This window comes from Miniopterus natalensis, chromosome X (assembly GCF_054644295.1).
Source record: "Miniopterus natalensis isolate mMinNat1 chromosome X, mMinNat1.hap1, whole genome shotgun sequence".
In the NCBI taxonomy this organism is placed as follows: Eukaryota; Metazoa; Chordata; class Mammalia; order Chiroptera; family Miniopteridae; genus Miniopterus; species Miniopterus natalensis.
In genome coordinates, this window is record NC_142103.1 from 57,482,739 (window position 1) to 57,501,565 (window position 18,827).

General features: G+C 50.5%; 1 protein-coding gene across 4 annotated transcripts in view; it reads left to right on the top strand.

Annotated features, from left to right (window-relative positions):
- ZMYM3 (zinc finger MYM-type containing 3) overlaps positions 1 to 14,059 on the top strand; it is a 23,634-nt gene extending 9,575 nt beyond the window's left edge. For 3 of the 4 annotated variants that reach the window (XM_016207407.2, XM_016207410.2, XM_016207409.2), the window contains exons 2-25: positions 681 to 1,366; positions 2,305 to 2,348; positions 2,669 to 2,741; positions 3,130 to 3,424; positions 3,638 to 3,815; positions 4,164 to 4,382; positions 4,673 to 4,823; positions 5,053 to 5,168; positions 5,332 to 5,418; positions 5,544 to 5,694; positions 5,937 to 6,109; positions 6,297 to 6,462; positions 7,332 to 7,429; positions 7,510 to 7,672; positions 7,886 to 7,998; positions 8,108 to 8,282; positions 8,466 to 8,612; positions 9,075 to 9,178; positions 9,512 to 9,680; positions 9,995 to 10,146; positions 10,747 to 10,861; positions 11,382 to 11,636; positions 12,395 to 12,512; positions 12,607 to 14,059. In XM_016207407.2, the coding sequence (XP_016062893.1) occupies positions 681 to 1,366; positions 2,305 to 2,348; positions 2,669 to 2,741; positions 3,130 to 3,424; positions 3,638 to 3,815; positions 4,164 to 4,382; positions 4,673 to 4,823; positions 5,053 to 5,168; positions 5,332 to 5,418; positions 5,544 to 5,694; positions 5,937 to 6,109; positions 6,297 to 6,462; positions 7,332 to 7,429; positions 7,510 to 7,672; positions 7,886 to 7,998; positions 8,108 to 8,282; positions 8,466 to 8,612; positions 9,075 to 9,178; positions 9,512 to 9,680; positions 9,995 to 10,146; positions 10,747 to 10,861; positions 11,382 to 11,636; positions 12,395 to 12,512; positions 12,607 to 12,799 (4,141 nt within the window). In that variant the 3' untranslated portion in view covers positions 12,800 to 14,059. The remainder of the gene's footprint in view (positions 1 to 680; positions 1,367 to 2,304; positions 2,349 to 2,668; positions 2,742 to 3,129; positions 3,425 to 3,637; positions 3,816 to 4,163; positions 4,383 to 4,672; positions 4,824 to 5,052; positions 5,169 to 5,331; positions 5,419 to 5,543; positions 5,695 to 5,936; positions 6,110 to 6,296; positions 6,463 to 7,331; positions 7,430 to 7,509; positions 7,673 to 7,885; positions 7,999 to 8,107; positions 8,283 to 8,465; positions 8,613 to 9,074; positions 9,179 to 9,511; positions 9,681 to 9,994; positions 10,147 to 10,746; positions 10,862 to 11,381; positions 11,637 to 12,394; positions 12,513 to 12,606) is intronic. The other variant, XM_016207408.2, reaches the window with a different exon arrangement.
- The last annotated feature ends 4,768 nt before the right edge of the window (positions 14,060 to 18,827 follow it).

An 18,827-nucleotide genomic window follows, 5' to 3' on the forward strand; every position in this document is an offset into this window, starting at 1 on the left:
GGAGGGGGGTCTAAGGAGAGATCATAGCTCCAAAATGTCTTCCTGTAAATGCCTGAGGTGGGGGGTGGGCAACAGGAGAAGGAGGACTGAGGGAGCAATAGGAAAGGGTAACGGGGCTGAGGAAGTGGGCGACCTGAAAGGTAACTGGGGGGAGGGGTTAGGAAGGGCAATTTGTGGGGGCGAGGGAAGGGCTGAGGGAGGGCCCTGCAGCGCGGGGAGGGGAGGTGGGGCCAGACTGGGTGAGTAGAGACTGGGGAACTGGGGGGCTCTAGGAGCGAGAGGAGAGGGCAGAAACTGAAATCGCGGGGGCGGGAAAGGCTCCTGGTGGCAACGGCCCTAGTAGACCCTAATGGGGTGTTCAGCCCGAGTTGGGGGTGGCTGAAAGGTAAAGAGGGAGGGAAACTGGCAGTGGGGTGGTGGGGGTAGGCCCAACGACTGACTGCCTGGTGAGTGTGGGCCCAGGGCCAGGGCGGGGAACGCCTCTCCCCACAGGGGGCGCTGTTTGTGGTGGTGGGGGGAGTGGTCATTTGGACCAAAGCCTGTGGAAATTCTTGTCGTTTGTGGTGGGGGCTGTTCATGAGAAATCCAAGTGGATGGTGGGGTGTGTCCCAGAGCCTATATAAGAAGGAATTCTGGCGAAGACCACCTCTTCTGCCCCCTCTTCTACCCCTAATCTACAGCCCATATCCAGCCATCCTCATGGACCCCAGTGATTTCCCCAGTCCGTTTGACCCATTGACCCTGCCAGAGAAGCCCCTGGCTGGAGACCTTCCAGTAGACATGGAATTTGGAGAGGATCTACTGGAATCCCAGACTGCCCCAACTCGAGGATGGGCCCCCCCTGGCCCTTCTCCATCCTCAGGAGCCCTGGACCTGCTTGATACCCCTGCTGGCCTGGAAAAAGACCCTGGAGTCCTGGATGGAGCCACTGAGCTGCTGGGGCTGGGGGGGCTGCTCTATAAAGCCCCCTCCCCCCCAGAGGTGGACCATGGTCCTGAGGAGACCCTTGCATGGGATGCAGGAGATCAGACCCTAGAGCCTGGACCAGGGGGCCAGACCCCTGAGGTGGTGCCACCTGACCCAGGGACTGGGGCAAATCCCTCTACATCCGAGGGTCTACTAGAACCTTTGGCTACAGATTCTCCAATAACCCTTCAGTCCCCACATGTTGAAGAGGAGGAGACCACCTCCATAGCTACAGGGAGAAGGGGCTCCCCTGGGCAGGAGGAGGAGCTTCCCCAAGGGCAGCCACAGAGCCCAAATGGCCCCCCCAGCCCTTCAGTGGGAGAGACTCTGGGGGATGGAATCAACAGTTCTCAGACCAAACCTGGGGACCCTAGCCCCCCTGCACACCCTTCCTTACCAGGTAGGTTGCCTACTGAGCTGACAAATCAAGGCTGGAGAGAGGGTGGGGGTAAGGAGGGGCTGCTGTGTCTGGGGAAGAGGAAGAGGAGGAGGTTTGAGAGATAAGAGGAGCAACGTGTATGGAGAAGGAGTTGGGGTTTGGGAGGAAGAAGTGGGGGTGGTGAAGAAGATTAAGGAAGGTACGGGTAGGGGAGGAATATGGGTGAGGTTTCAGGGGGTGGGTTAGAGAGTGAATTTGGTGGGAGAGGTTCCCTTTTTCTTAGCCCACTGCGTTTTTGGTGCCAGGTCCTTCAGGATTTGGGGAGGACTCCAGGCTTCTTGGTTCTAAGATCTTTCCAGATGTTTTGTTTTAAATGAAAGTGGGGGTTCTGGGTTTTATGAGTGATGACTAGGTTCTTGAGCCACCAACGGCATTGTGAATTCAGAGGAATGGTAGAAATGCAAGGCCTAGGATTGAGTCTGTGATAGGGGAGGGACAACCTAGACGTGGAACGGTTCTCATTTCTCTCCTGTTCTGCCTAGAGGTGCCTCTCCCAGGCTGGACCAGGGTCTTAGCACTTATATAACCACCTGAGTCCAGGGGACCTACCTTCTCCCCTTGCTACCTACCTTTGGGGGATTGCACTGGCTTTTGTTGGTAATCTATAAATTCTGGATGAAAGGTGTGTTACCTGTGTTTCCTGGACTCCCAATGATTTGGACAGAAAGCTGGTGGGAAGGGTAGGATTTTTTTCCCCATAGAGAGTAGTTGCACCAGCACCCTCCCCTTAGTGCAGAGCTTGAGGTAACCCTGAGAGGGGCCCCAAGAAGCCACAGGCACTTGAGTTTTCCCTTTCAGTTTTGAGTAAGTTCTTCCCCAGGAATGGAGGCCCAGGTTGAGCCAGGGAAGGGGTGTGAGGGCAGGCTGAATATTTAGACTGCTTTCTGCTTCCTTTGCAGGAGATGGCCTGACTGGGAAGGCCAGTGAGAAGCCACCTGAGAGGGTGAGGGGGGGAGGGGATTGGAAGGAGTCTGGTTCCCCCTATAGCTCTGGGAAGGACAGACTCTTCATTTTCTCCTCCAGATATTGTTCTGTGGAGGGTATGTGTGAGGATTGTTAGAAGGAGGGAGGGAGCTCTCATGTCTATTGCTTCTTAAGGCAAAGTCCAGCCTCCTTTTCCCCCCTCCTCCTATGGGCTGGGCCAAGGGTCCCTACTCTCCCTTCCCGCTCCCATCTCTGTACCCCACTAAACCCTGTGCTAGTACAGCAGGCCCTTTAGCCTGTCCCTGGTGTCAGCTTTCCTTCCCTCCCCATCTTTCCAAGGTGCAGAAGAGAAGTGAGCGTGTTAGAAGAGTAGAACCTCCAAAACCTGAGGTTGTGGATTCTACTGAGAGCAGTGAGTAGGACTTAAGGAAGTGTGACCCAGTGGGATGAGTGGGAAGTGGCTGCCATGGATCTCCTGGCTCCATGCAGAGTGTGACGCGCCTATCTCTGTTCTGGGTTGGCATGGGAACCAGGGGCAGTAGGGGAGATTGAAAACGAGCAGTGAGAATGGAGTTTCCTGTTTCAGCTCTGCCATCCCTGTCCTGGAGAATCTCCCCACTTAGAGCCCTCCCTAAGGGAGAGCGACACCAATGGCTTAAGATACCAATGTGATGGGGTGCGGGGAGAGTAAAGGCAAGAACTCATGGGATCCCAGGAGCAGCAGAGCTATCTGTTGGTCAGGGGCTGGCTGGAGACCTGGTCTGGTAGCATTTTCTCATGGCCCCTCCCCCCTTCCTCAGTTCCAGTGTCAGATGAGGATTCTGATGCCATGGTAGATGACCCCAACGATGAGGACTTTGTGCCATTCCGGCCCCGGCGCTCTCCTCGCATGTCTCTACGCTCCAGCGTGGCACAAAGGGCCGGGCGCTCTGCAGTGGGCACTAAGATGACTTGTGCACACTGCCGAACGCCACTGCAGAAGGGGCAGACTGCCTACCAGCGCAAGGGGCTACCTCAGCTCTTTTGCTCCTCATCCTGTCTCACCACTTTCTCCAAGAAGCCCTCGGGCAAAAAGACCTGTACCTTCTGCAAGAAGTACGTGAGGGTACTGGGGTGTGGGGAGGGCAGGCATCAGGCCAAGAATTATGGGTGGGACAGAGACTGTGTTGGCAAGAACCTAGTAGAACTGGGAGAGAGAGGCAATTTGGGTAGGGGGTGTGAGAGCATTTGGCTCTGTGGTCATTGATCCCAGGGGAAGGCTGGAAGCTGATGAAACGAGTGAATGTTGAAGCCTGTTCTCACCTGCAGGGAGATCTGGAACACCAAGGACTTGGTTGTGGCGCAGACTGGTTCAGGAGGCTCCTTCCATGAGTTCTGCACATCTGTCTGTCTCTCCCTGTATGAGGCCCAGCAGCAGCGCCCAATCCCGCAGTCTGGGGATCCTGCTGATGCCACTCGCTGCAGCATATGCCAGAAGACTGGAGAGGTAAGCAAGCTCGATGGGGGCTGATTTACAGAGCCTGCCAGCCCTGACCTGCCCCTGCAATCCTGGGGCTGCAGGGGCCAGGCCCTGTGGAGGAGGGGAGTGGGGAGGAAAGGCAGCCATCATGAGGGAGTGTATTCAAGATTAGAGCTTCTCCAGGATGTGTGCAGCCGGCCTTCCTTGCCTCCCAGGACCTCACCATCAAGTCGGCAGCCTGATGTGCAGGTTGGGGGGTCCCTGGGCACAATGTCTGCTGTGAAGGTCTAGGGTGAGGCGGGGTGGGCTATCCTTGCATTGGGGTGGGTGGTGGTGGCCAGGCCCCAGCTCAGGGTATGTGTGTGTGTATGGCAGGTCCAGCATGAGGTCAGCAATGGCAGCGTGGTACACCGGCTCTGCAGCGATTCTTGCTTCTCCAAATTCCGGGCCAACAAGGGACTGAAAACCAACTGTTGTGACCAGTGCGGGGCTTACATCTACGCCAAGCCCGGGAGCCCTGGCCCTGAGCTCCTCTTCCATGAGGGCCAGCAAAAGCGGTTCTGCAACACAACCTGCTTGGGGGCGTACAAGAAGGTGGGGCCGAGGGAGTAGTACATTAGAGGGCTGTGGAAGGGGGTGCGGTTCTTGGGTGATAAATAAAGGTGCCTGATGGGTCAAGGGCTGGGAGGAATAAAACAAATAAAGGGGGTTTCAATTGTATCTGTTATGTTTTATTTTTTGAAGCTGGCTGGTGGATACACAGGTCTTTGTTATATCATCATCTATACTTTTTGTATGCTTGAAATACTTCATGTTTTAAAAATTTAAAAAATAAAAGTGAAGGGACAAATCCAGCCTCAGCCTCTCCTTCCCCATCCTCACAGAAAAACACACGTGTGTACCCCTGTGTCTGGTGCAAGACCCTGTGTAAGAACTTTGAGATGCTATCACATGTGGATCGTAATGGCAAGACGAGCTTGTTCTGTTCCCTCTGCTGTACCACCTCTTACAAAGTGAAGCAGGCAGGGCTCACTGGTAGGTGCAAAGCCCTCTTCTCTGAGATCCCTGCTGGCCTTCCTTCTACCCCCTATACTCCCCTCTTCTAAAGTAACCCCTGCTGCCTGACCTCAGCCCCAACCACATCTTCCCATGGATTTCCTGTTCCATCTCTGCACTGCCTTACACCTTCTGTGCTCTCTCCCCATCTCTGTCTCTCTCTCTCTCCCTCTCTCTCTTTCGCTCTCCCATTCTCTCTATGCCCCAGGCCCTCCCCGACCCTGCAGCTTCTGCCGCCGCAGCCTCTCTGACCCCTGTTACTACAACAAGGTCGATCGCACAGTCTACCAATTCTGCAGCCCCAGCTGCTGGACCAAGTTCCAGGTACTTCAGACCCTGGACCAGGGATAAAGGGTGTGGTGCCATAGAGAGGGTATGAGAATTGGGGTAGGTAGGCCTGGGCAGAGCAAAGAACAAGCCTGACCTCCTCTCCCCACCACCACCACACACCTCTTGCCCCTCCCTTACTTGTCTTCCTTCCCTCCAGCGCACAAGCCCTGAGGGGGGCATTCACCTGAGCTGTCACTACTGCCACAGCCTCTTCAGTGGCAAGCCTGAGGTCTTGGACTGGCAGGTAAGACCCCACCCTGCCCACATCTTGCCACATGACCAGACATTTGTCTGAAGGGGTCCTTGCACTTGGCTCCTGCCAGGTCAAGATGTCACAGCACTCCTCCCTGCCCTGTGACCCCATCCTAGGACCAGGTGTTCCAGTTCTGCTGCCGTGATTGCTGTGAGGACTTCAAGCGGCTTCGGGGTGTGGTGTCCCAGTGTGAGCATTGCCGGCAGGAAAAACTCCTGCATGAGAAACTCCGATTCAGCGGGGTGGAGAAGAGTTTCTGCAGTGAAGGTAAGGAATTGAAGAAGGGGCCGAAGGCCCTAGACCTCACAGTGGGGAGAATGGCAGAGAAAGGATGAGGACTTGGGATGTGGTCCTTGGGGCAAGGGCCTTCTGCTCAGGATGCTCTGGCCCCTGTCCATCCTAAGGCTTTGGGCCCGAGAGAGGCTGTTGAGGAGAGCTTTTAGTTGTACCACCTTGAAAAGGTGGGTCTCACAACCATGGAGATCTCCGTGTCTCTGGACTCTTTCCAGGCTGTGTGCTGCTGTACAAACAGGACTTCACTAAGAAGCTGGGATTGTGCTGTATCACTTGTACTTACTGCTCCCAGACCTGCCAGCGTGGAGTCACCGAGCAGCTGGATGGCAGCACCTGGGACTTTTGCAGCGAGGACTGTAAGAGCAAGTACTTGCTGTGGTACTGCAAGGTAAGTGGGGTGGAAAGGGTGGAGAGAGCAGCAGGGAGCACAGGCTGTTGTGCTGTGATCAGGTGTGGGCCAGTCTCCAGGGAGCGGGCTCCAGATGACCCAGCCTTCAAGGGCAGGGCTTATCCCAGGGCAAAGGGCCCAGCGTGTTTTAGGGAGGCAGGTCTGATCATCCTGTCAATGCCTCCAGGCTGCCCGGTGCCATGCCTGTAAGCGCCAGGGGAAGCTGCTGGAGACCATCCACTGGCGTGGGCAGATCCGTCATTTCTGCAACCAACAGTGTCTGCTGCGCTTCTACAGCCAGCAGAACCAACCCAACTTGGACACCCAGAGCGGGCCTGAGAGCCTCCTGAACAGTGAGTCCTGGGCGGGGGGCACACTCTGTTAGGACTCGCCTGAACTCTAATCCTGGGCCTGGCCCTTCTCTTCCTCTTGCTTTCATCTCACCCCTGGCCAGAGCTCCTGATACTGTGCTTTTAGCTTCTAGACTATGCAGGTACTAGGGGGAGTCTTGTTTAAAGGTTTCCAGAGCTGCATTCTACTGATTTTCTATAAAGGATGTATTTTTAGGGAATGGGTACCAGGTAGATGGGGCATGTGGGGGCTGTGGCTAGTTTTCAGAGAGAAGAGAGTGTCAGCATAAGCTTTGCCTTTAGTGAAACTGAAGACCATTGCCGTTTCAAGAATGTTACCCTGGCCCCTCTGCCACTCCAGGGGTACCAAACTCCTGAGGGTCATGAAATGGAAGGGCTCAAGTGATGGGTTATTGGGGAGACTTAATCTTTTTCATTCTCTGTGGCAGCCAGGAGCAAAGAATCTTCTTTGTTTTAAATATATCTTTATTGATTTCAGAGAAAGGAAAGGAGAGGAATAGAGGGGTAGAAACATCAATGATGAGAGAGTCATTGATCGGCTGCCTCCTGCACGCCCCCGACTGGGGATCGAGCCCGCAACCCGGGCATGTGCCCTGACCGGGAATTGAACCCCGATCGCCTGGATCCTAGGTCGACCCTCAACTGCTGAGCCACGCCCGGCCGGGCGCAAAGAATCTTCTTGGCTACTGTTTCTGGGGACTAGAGAAGACTAGACCTGGGGTGGTGAGGAGTAGAAATTCTAGATTTCCCATTCAAATTTGATGTACCTCTTAATGAAGCTCTCCTGGAATAGGCTAATGAGAACAGAGCTGGTTTTGCAGAGGAAAACATTCATTTGTTTTGATCTACAGGTCAGTCTCCTGAGTCAAAGCCCCAAACACCCTCTCAAACCAAAGTGGAGAACAGCAATACAGTGAAGACCCCAGAGGAAAATGGGAATCTGGGCAAGGTCAGAGCAAAAGCCAAGGGGGAGGATGGTCTCAGAGGAGAGTCTAGCAGTTGGTGGCACTAATGTTCCTTTGTCTGCAGATCCCTGTGAAGATCCGGTTGGCTTCCACTGCTTCCACCCCTCCTCCCCCACCACCACCCTCAGCCACACCCCGCAAAAACAAAGCTGCCATGTGTAAACCTCTGATGCAGAATCGGGGGGTCTCCTGCAAAGTGGAGATGAAGTCCAAAGGGAGTCAGACAGGTGAGCCAGGGTACACCACAAGCTGTATTCTATAGTCCTAGGCCTGCAGCCCTATGCCTAGGAGCTAGACAAGGGATTTCTTAGATGGCTGAAGTATCATGGATATGGTCATCCTAGAATCACAGAGTTGACTCTCCACCTGACAAGCATCAGGTGGTGGGTTGGATATGACCTATCTAGTGGACTCTGAGAAGACCCCTTTCTTGTCAGCAGAAGAGTGGAAGCCACAGGTGATCGTGCTGCCCATCCCAGTGCCCATCTTTGTGCCAGTGCCTATGCATCTGTACTGCCAGAAAGTCCCGGTGCCTTTCTCAATGCCCATCCCAGTAAGTTTCCCATCAAGGATTGAGCCACCCCTGCCCCTTACTCTCACCACCTGTCCTTCTCATTCCACTGGTTTGGTTCTTGGCGTTTAGTTGGGTTTCATGTCTCCAGGTGCCTGTGCCCATGTTCCTGCCCACTACCTTGGAGAGCACAGACAAGATTGTGGAGACCATTGAGGAGCTGAAAGTGAAGATCCCTTCCAACCCCTTGGAGGCCGACATCCTGGCTATGGCAGAAATGATTGCAGAGGCTGAAGAGTTAGACAAGGCCTCATCTGACCTTTGTGGTATGCCATGGACAACGGCGACAAGGGAGTCAGGGTTTTACTAGTCTGTCTCTGCCTAAGGGGGCGGGGAGTGGTGACCTTGGTACCTAGTGGGATGGGGGAGTAGCTGGAATCAGCCCCTAAAAGCCTGTGAGGGAGCTAGGTAGGAGCTGCAGTGACTAAGCCAACTTTTTTGCCTCCCAGATCTTGTGAGCAACCAGAGTGCAGAGGGACTTCTGGAAGACTGTGACCTGTTTGGGCCAGCTCGAGACGATGTCCTTGCCATGGCTGTCAAGATGGCCAATGTCTTGGATGAGCCTGGGCAAGACTTGGAGGCAGACTTCCCCAAGAGTGAGTGGGATTCAAGGCATGCCCACTGGGCACAGTAGCATTTGTGCCATAAGAAAAGGACTGTTTTTTGTGACCCGGAACATCACCCTAACAGTGCTCCTTGTGACCCAGTAATAAAAGGCGTTCACAGGGAGTAGTGGCAGAGACACCTGGGCAGATGCACAATTTTACACTTGAGTCTTATTTTGTTTTAATTGTGGTAAAACACATATGAAATTTAGCACCTTGACCACGTTTGAGTGTGCAGTTCAGCAGTGTTATGAGCTTTCCCATTGTTGTGAGTTTTTGCATTTGTGTGCCTCTGAGCATGTTCTTGGTCTGACTTTGCTGGTTCCTACTGAATGCAATTGGAGCTGTCTGAGAGGCTTGTCTTGAGTCAGGTGTGTAAGTAGCAGGGGTGTGGTGGGAGGGCTACAGGGTTGAGATCTTAAAAATCAATCTGCTTCCTTTCCTCTCTAACAGATCCTTTGGACATTAACCCCAGCGTAGACTTCCTCTTTGATTGTGGCCTGGTAGGGCCCGAGGACGTGTCTACTGAACAAGACCTTCCCCGAACCATGAGGAAGGTGAGGGCTGGGGCTACTGTATCCACAGAAGAGGGATGGAGGCTTAAAGGGCCTGGGGGTAGGATGCCTTTATAGCCAAGTCAGCGGCTTTAGTTTGACCTTCCTGACTGACCTCCTTTCTCCACCATCCTGAGTACTAAAATATAGCCAAACTTTGCTCTCTCCCTAGTTCCCGAAGTCATCAGAGCTATTCCTGGAGCTCTGTGCTATGGAAGCTTGCTGTGTTCTGATATCAGTCCCCCACTCCCCTGGTGGTAAACACTGTCCTGACTAGTTTCCATGGTGTTCCTGACCTTACCTCCTCCACCCTACCTCCTTTCTTTACCCCTCCAGGGTCAAAAGCGGCTGGTGCTTTCAGAGAGTTGTTCCCGGGACTCCATGAGCAGCCAGCCAAGCTGTACTGGACTCAACTATTCATATGGTGTCAATGCTTGGAAGTGCTGGGTGCAGTCGAAATATGCCAATGGAGAAACCAGCAAGGGTGATGAGCTGCGCTTTGGCCGTAAGTACCCAGGGGAGGCAGGCAGGGACTAGAGGAGGAGGGGAAGGGGAAAGGGGCAGGGCTGTGATTCAGCTGAAGATGTCTAGGAGTGATAAGGCTGTGATCACTTAAGGGTGTCCAGTGAACATGGGGAGGAGTTGCAGAATAAGGGGAGATGCTGTCTAGGTTTCAAAGCTTAGGGCTCTTTTGGTAATTGGTGGTTTGTTCTGGAGCTGGCCGTAACTAAGGGATGAAGGAGTTAATGGTGGAGCTAAATGAATTAATCTATGTGAAGTTTTCTTAATCCTATCCACCATCACTATATATCACTGCAGCCAAACCTATGCGTATTAAAGAAGATATTCTGGCATGCTCAGCTGCTGAACTCAACTACGGTCTGGCCCAGTTTGTAAGAGAAATCACTCGACCCAATGGTGAACGATATGAACCTGACAGTATCTACTATCTGTGTCTTGGCATCCAACAGGTATCCCTTGCACACCACTTCACTTGCCATCACTCTCAACACAGCAACACAGCAGGCAAGGTCCCAGCAGAAATGATTCTGTCCCACTCCCTGGTCCTCACCTTGTCTGCTACCTTGAGCAGGCAGTCTTTCATCTCTTACTCCAAGCAGGACAGCATGTGTCAATACTCCTCTAAAATCAAAGCTGCATTCCAGGACCGTTGGCCAAGGAGCCTCCTTCATTGCTCTCTGGGTCCCCTTTGTAATCCTCAAACCTGTTCCAGGAGGGGAGGGATGGGTAGAGTTGGGCTCCTTGGGTGCTGGGGTAATGTTTAGTTCCCACTGGAAGAGGTCAGCCATGCATCATTATCTGACAAGGGGTCTAGGCTTGTGAAAAACCAGCTGTGACACATCTCCTCCAAGCCTCCTCTTCCAGTAAGGCCTTGGTGCCTCAGAGTTGTAGGTATACCTGGGGAAAAGCACTCTGGGTCACATAATCAAGCAGCTGTTTCCCACCATCTCCTAATTATCAAGGTTGCTATGCCTAGGGCCTTCAACATCAGTGTCTTTTCTGTAGGACCTAGAGTTTAGCTTTATGTGTGTCTCTTTTTCCTTCTCCAGTACTTGCTGGAAAATAACCGAATGGTGAACATTTTCACGGACCTTTACTACCTGACTTTCGTTCAAGAACTCAACAAATCTCTGAGTACCTGGCAGCCCACACTCCTTCCCAACAGTAAGGGACAGGGACTTAGCAACCCCTACACGCTTCCCTCCATTCTTCAGAGACACCATCCCAAGAGTTCTGGGCTGTTTGGTCTGCCACTCTTCACAGAGGGTCTGAGGGCAGGAGCGTGTAGCTGGGTGCCTCGGGATTTAGAGCTGGAGGACATGAAGCCTCTGTCCCTGAACATGAGGAGGGGATCAAAACTTAGGTTTGAAAAACTATTTCTGTAACCACAAAAGGTGGCCTGAGTTTAGGTGGTAATTGAAAATAAAGGAAGAAGTGGGACTCCACAAAGTTTATATCTACCTGCCTATAACTTGTGGGTGGTGAGAGAAGCTCCAAATGCAGGTGGAAACTATATTAAAAAAACATCTAGTCCTACTGTGTAATACAGCAGGGTGTCAGGGTTTTATATACAGTGGTCACTTACTGAACAGAAATGCCTATGAGCAGGACATCTGGGATCAGAAATGGTCGGGCTTGGGTAGTTGCTTGCTCCTGACCAGCTTCTCCTCCTTGACCATTGCAGACACAGTGTTCTCCCGAGTGGAGGAAGAACACCTCTGGGAGTGTAAGCAGCTGGGCGTGTACTCACCCTTTGTCCTTCTCAACACCCTCATGTTCTTCAACACTAAGTTTTTTGGACTGCAGACAGCTGAGGAACACATGCAGCTCTCCTTCACCAATGTGGTGCGGCAGTCCCGCAAGTGCACCACCCCTCGGGGCACCACCAAGGTGGTGAGCATCCGCTACTATGCCCCCGTCCGCCAGAGGAAAGGGCGAGGTATGAGGCTGTCCCCTCCTTTGCTTTCCTCCCTCTCTGCTCTCCCCTCCCATGACCCATCTTAACTGCCGGGTTTGCCCTCTCCTTTGTCACTACCTTCCCTCCTTCCATTTCTGCATTTGCAGAACAGGTGAAAACAGCCAGTCCTTCAGTCTGATGATCAGTGGCTGTTGCATAAATAGGAGATCACCCAGCTGCCTGCTTCCTGCCTTTCCTCATCTCAAGGCAGTTGACTTACTTGCCTACTTTTGGCTGGGGGAGTAGACAGGTGGGAAGCTGTTGGGTGTGTTGTCTGTGGGAGAGAGTTGACAGGTTGAATGACGGTTGTTCCATGGTTCTTTGCTGTTGGGCATAACATGAACTGCACCTTGGTTTCTGTTCTGACCCTGAAGTCCTGACCCATCTGAGTGCAGTTCCCAGGGTTCCTTCTCTGGGCCTGAGCCTCTACCTGGACTAGTGTACTGGGTGTTGGGCCATTGTGGTTTCTCTATCCCAGAAGGCAAGCCCAACCTTGCACAGGGAAAGATTGTAAAGTAAGACTTTAACAGTTCAAATGGGGTTGTGGGAGGTGTTACAGAGCAACACCCCTGCAGTTTGGCTGGTGTGGGGAGACTGACCAACCGTTCTTCTGCCTTTATTTCTTTATGAGCCTGTATTTTGTGTCCTGAGGCCTTCCCATGGTGCCCTGGACTGTGCACTTAGAGTGGCCTGTTGAGACTGTGTTTTTAACGAGTCTGAGTCATTTGCCTTCTCTACAGACATGGGTCCTGGGAAGCGGAAGAGAGAAGACGAAGCCCCTATCTTAGAGCAGCGTGAGAACCGCATGAATCCTCTCCGCTGCCCTGTCAAGTTCTATGAATTCTATCTCTCAAAATGGTGAGTTGGCCTGTTTGCAAGAATGGCATTGGCATGGGGACACATGGTATCTACTTTGCCTTGGTACTGATCTGCCCCACCCCCACCATTGCAGTCCTGAAAGCCTCCGGACTCGAAATGATGTGTTCTACCTTCAACCTGAGCGGTCTTGTATTGCTGAGTCACCTCTCTGGTACTCTGTGATCCCCATGGACAGAAGCATGTTGGAGAGTATGCTCAATCGCATTCTGGCTGTGCGTGAGATTTATGAGGAGCTGGGTCGTACTGGGGATGAAGACCTGGACTGAACCCATGTGCTATCTGTATCCATCTTTCACACCAATGTCTGGCTTGTAACCACGTCCCACAGGGCGACGGCCCAGGAACCAATGCTACTCATTCTGAAGGGCCATGACTATCCTTTTCTATTCATCCATTCCCTGCCTTCCCTAGGAACCCCTGGCTTTTACCCTTTTCCAAACCACTTGACAACCACGGGGCCCCAGTGATAGGCAAAAACCAGGTAGGCCATTTTCATATGCTTCAGAGTAAACCCCTTCTCCTGGGGCCAGACTCCAGATGGAGTGTTAATAGCTCTGGTGATCCTGTTGGCTTTGGGTTTCCTGACCCATCCCACATAGGTAAAGCCCCTTGTTCCTAGATTTGGCCAAGGGAAGAACCCAGCTGCCTTCTCTGCCCTGTGTCCACTCCCTTTTCCACTTTTCCCCAGTAACATGCTAAAGGGGCTTGTATGAAAGATATGAAAGAAACACTGAAAGTAATGGGGGGGGACCATTTACCTAAAACACAGAGCTTAGACACTCTTCCCCTCCCATGAGATAACTGGTTGTTGGAACCCTCTGGCCACCTCGTTCCCCCTCCCCACCCCTGCAAGCACCAACTCTTGGTGCTGCAATTGAAAAAACTTCCACATGCTTTCTTTTCTTCAAAGGCAGAGAATGACTAAGTATAGAGAGCAGACTACTGTCTCCTTGGTTTATGTGTTTGTCTCTCTCTGCCATCTTAGGTTGGTATGAGCCATGTGTCAGTCAACATGCTTAGCCCCCTTCTGTAACTGCTTCCCTTTAGTTCAATGGACACAGTTCCCAAGGCAAAAACTACCTTCTGATTTGGTTGGGGCTGGGTTCCCCACTCTTGTTCTTCCCCCATCATAAAAGCCAGGCCAAGCCTGTGGGGGCCTTGGATCATGCAGGATGGGATTTGTGGTCGGAGAATAGGGAGGAGCTGTGGGCCTGGGTCCTGCCCCCACTGCCTACATCTATCTTCTCTCTTCCCCATCTTGCTTTTGTAGTTCCAGAAAACTATTAGCGTCCAGCAAAGGAAGTACCCAGTTCTTTTCCTGTTGGCTTTGCTGTTCCCCAGCCTTCTTTTTGTGTTTTTATAACTGTCACCAGTTTAGCCACTGTTTAAATTGTATATATTGTTCTGAGGTGCCTCACCTATCCCTTCAGTGAGCCATGCCCACCCTTGTGTTGTAGTGAGAAGCTGTTGTCACGACTAACCTTCTGTCTCTGGAATTGTTTGTTTCAAATAAAGAGTTAAAATTGTCTTTTGCCTTTTCTGGGGGAGGGAGTGCAGTGTTTGGAGGGGTGAGGGATATGGAGGAGCCATGCCAGACAACTTCAAATATCTCAGTGCATGAAGAAGTGAAGTGTCCCACCTCAGTCTGAGAATCATTTTTACCTACCTCACTTATAACAAGTTTCCAGACACGTAAGGGAAAAACTTACTCCACAGCTACCTATTAAGGACATACTATGTTTAAGGACCTAGATTCAGAGAAGACAAAGATTAATTAGACCAGAATCCTATCCCCAGCAGGTTCCCAGGCTAGAGGGGAGACAGACCCCTGCATAGTTAATTGTAAGTCACAGAAAGAAATATCTAAGTGCTGTGAGAGAGTAGAAGAATAAGGAACTCATTTTAAGGTTATAGGGAGGTTAGCCCTGGCTCATTAGCTCAGTTGGTTAGAGTGTCATCTTTTTTTTTTTTTTAATTCTTTATTGATTTCAGAGAGAGGAAGTGAGAGGGAGAGAGAGATAGAAACATCGATGAGGAGAGTGTCATTGATTGGCTGCCTCCTGCATGCCCCCAACTGGGGATCGAGCCCGCAACCTGGGCATGTGCCCTGATTGGGAATCGAACCCTGATCTCCTGGACCCCAGGTTGACGCTCAACTGCTGAGCCACGCCCGGCTGGGCTAGAGTGACATCTTGATAGCCCAAGGTTGCAGGTTCGATCCCCCGTCAGGGCACTTAAAGATTCAACCAATGAATGCATAAATAAGTGGAACAATAAATCGATGTTTCTCAAATAAAATCAATAAATAATTTTTTAAAAAGATTATAGGGAGGTTATATGAAAGTTCTCTTTGTGAGGTGACCTGGGCCTGAGCAAGTGGGAGGGGTTGGGGACCAGCACAATCAAAGGCTGAGATTTTTCCAACCAGGGAAATACAGGATCAGATCTGTTGCTTTAGAGAGGAGATCCCTAGAACAATATGGAGGATGGGTTGGTGGCAGTTCTGAAGGCCAGGAGATCAGTGAAAAAAGTGTGGCTAAGAGGTTATGGGGGCCGCGGGGATACAGAAGGAAAAGAGAGAATGGACTCACATGAACTTCAAATATGAAGGTAGAGTCTGCAGGATCTGAGGGAAAGAATTGTACATGAAGCCCTGGCCGGTATGGCTTGGTTGGGCATCATCCTGTGCACCCGAATGTCTCAGGTTGGATTCCTGGTCACGGTCAGGCTCAATCCCCGGTAGGGGGCGTGCAGTAGGCAGCCAATAGATGTTTCACTCTCACATTGATGTCTGTGTCTTTCTGTCTCTCCCTTCCTCTCTAAAATCAATAAAAACATTTTTAAAAAAGAATTGTACATGAAACATGAAGCCCATGTTTTGATTAGGAGAGAGATGCCTTTAACCAAGTTGGAAAATGGGCAGGGTTTCGTTTTGTTTTATTGTTTGGGTTTTTTTCTTTGTTTTTTGGGTGTGTTTTTTTTTTTTTTTTTTTTGGCTGAAGAGTGGGGGGTAGGAAGAGGTTGGTAACAAGTTGAGGTTTTGATCACATTGGGTTCAAGACTCCATTGAAACATCCACATTGTGGGCAGTGTAGCATGGCATAGTAGAAAGAACACCCAAACTTGAACTTTTAAGCATAGCTCTGCCACTAAAACTTGTGCAAGCCTACCTCTTTGAGCTTCACCTAAAAAGCATTTTTATCCCGCCCTGACTTTCTCATGGAATTGTTTGGAAGGTTAGATGAGAAAATGCATATGAAGAGTAATATTGATGCTAGATGTTACCATATATACTAGGCAGTTGGAAATGTGGGTTTGAGGCATAGAAGAAAGACAGTCTTTTGTCCAACTTTACTGAAATACAGTAGACATATAACTGCCTAAGTTTAAAGTGTACACCATGTTGATTTGATACACAAATTTGCAAAATGATGGCCACCAGTGTTAGCTAATACCCCCATCCTACACATAATTATTATTTCTTTTTTTGTGGTGAGAACATTTAACTTTAGCAACTTTCAAGTATATCATACAGTACTGTTAACTATAGTCACCATGCTGTACATCAGCTCCCCAGAACTTATTCATCTTATAAGTGGAAAAGTGGAAGTTTGTACGCTTTGACCAACATCTCCCGACTTAATCTGTGTCAGAAAGCAACCATTTTACTCTCTGTTTCTGACTCCACATATAAGTGAGATCGCACAGTATTTGTCTTTTTTCTGTCTGACTTCTTTCACTTGGCATAATGCAGGAGGTGTCGCTTAAGAAGTCATCTGCAGCCCAGCCAGTGTGGCTCAGTATTTGAGTGTTGACCCAGGAACCTAGAGGTCACAGTTCCATTCTTGGTCAGGGCACATGCCCAGGTTGTGGGCTCGATTCCCAGTAGGGGGCGTGCAGGAGGCAGCGGTCCATGATGATTCTTTCTCATTGATGTTTCTATCTCTCTATCCCTCTCCCTTCCTTTCTCTAAAAATCAATAAAAACATATTAAAAAAAGAGAAGTCATCTGCAAGAAGGTCCTAGCTGAAGCTATGGAAGTGGACAAGATCACTGAGGGGAGTAACAGAACAAAGAGAGAAGAGGACAAAAATGGTACCTTGGAAAATATCTCCAGCTACTCAGAGAAAGGAACTGAGAGGGAAAGATCACAGAAGTGGGAGAAGCCCCAAATCTGCCAGATGCCAGAACCACCTGATGAAAAGCTATCCTCATATCCCAGGCCAAGGTGAAGCTTATTAAATTTGCCTCCTCCCTCTCCCATCCTCAACAGGGCCCAAAGCCACCTGGCTCTCCTACCTCCTTCCTCTGCTGGAACAGAGAAGTCTGATATTTGTTCAAATAGATTTAGACTCTGTGCCCAGCCTTGTGCTGGTTACCAGGAATATAAAGATGAGTTTGCTCTTGAAAAGTCCCTAGTCTGATAGGGAGGACCAGGGCTGGGACTAGGGCAGGGCAATCAAAGTGCCTAGGGTGCAAAATATAACAAAACACTCACAGCCGGGGTCATGTGAGTACAGGGTCAGCATTTGCGCAACCCTGAGAGCAAATGCTCCCTGAAATGTTGCACCCTAGGTGCCTCGATTGCCTCACCCTAGTACTGACCCCGGGGAAGACTCACATGTCAATAGAATGACCAGGGTAGAATGTAATTGTTACTCATTCTCTAGTAGGAAAGCAAGACCACAGAGGTGATGTGGGAGCTGGGTTTTCATGAAGAGTGGGCATAGCTTGTCAGGCAGAGTAGGGGTGCAAGTGTCAGTGTGCACAAAGGCATAGAGGTATGTGAGAACCTGGAGTGTCTTCAGGGAAGGGTGGTTGGGTTGCAGAGAAGGTGGAGAGGGTGCAGTAAAAAAGATGAGCAGCGGGGAGGGGTGTTGCTGGGAAACTAGCGTTCAGGTTGTGAAAGGCATTGAATGCCATGCCAATCGTGCTAGGGTGACCAACCATCTTGGTTTGCCCAGGACTTTCCCAGTTTTAGCAATGAAAGTCCAGTGTCGTGGGAAAGCCCTAGGTCCTGGCAAACCATAGCAGTCTTGCTTTATCTTCAAAGCAATGGAAAGCCAGTAAAGGAGTTTCACAAAGAATTGGCAGGCTATGTTTCATGTCTTAAGGTGACTCTAGCATGTTTAGGTGAGGTGGGGGAGAACTGGGTGCTGAAGAAATTCAGGAGGCCAGTTACAGGGAAGCAGTGGAACAGAAATGTTCCATGCTTTGCCTTTGGTGTCTGAGTTCCAGTTCCTTGGCTCAGCCCATTCTCTCCTAGCTGTGTAGCCTGGGCAAGTTACTTAACCTATGTGGACCTCAGTTTCCTCATCTTTAAATGGGAACGATCATGGTGCCTACCTCAACCACTGGTGAGGATTAAGGGAGCCTAATGGTTGGCACAGTGCCCAGCACCCAGCAAGAGCTTAATAAACAATAGTTTTATTGTCCACATTATCAGCAAGGCCTGAAGGAAGGCACACGATGTGCTAAAGAAAAGCAGCCGAAAAGGAAGAGGACCTAATAAAGATTTGGGAAACAACATTGCCAGCCTTGCTTGTTGGCTTACTGATTATATTTTAGTGTGAATGAGTTTTAGTTGGCATAAATTCTCCAAGGCATCTGCATTTCAAGACTTTTATCTCTAATTGTGGAATGAAAGGCTTTGTCCCTTGAAGGGAAGGGGGGGAGGGGCAAGGGGAGCTGGCTGGGAAACCAAGCATGCCTTTGAAAGTTGGTGAAAGTTGAGGAAGGAGCTGCCTTGTGCTCAGACAGAGAAGGGCAGTCTGGAGCAAGAGGACTTCTCATAGAGATCTCTGCCTGGAGCAGGATCTAGAAGTCCATTCCCCCAAGAGAAGGCAATTTGAGGAGTGCAGGCAAGATGGAGAGAGACAGTTATTCAGAACCCTTACCCTCCAAACCCCTAAATAGGATAAGCTTTTGAAATCTCCACCATCTCTTGTCCTTGACCTCAAAGATCCCCAAATGCACACTTTGTTTTCCAGCAAGTTAATATTTAGGGATATTATTTCATAGTGAGCTTCTCCCACTCCATCCCACCCCTATGTCCTGAAACACTCCCTCAGGCAGCATGGACTACTTACTTTGTTATAGAGGAGACAACACAGATTTTGGATTATCATAAGTCTAGGTTTTAATTCTAGCTCTGCAGCTTTAAACTATACAACATTTGGACATATTCCTTACCTTCTCTGAACCTCCATTCCCTCATCTGCATGTATGGGTATAGTAATAACTACCTCGCCATTACTGAGATTATGTATGAAAGCACTTAATTTAGCACCAAAT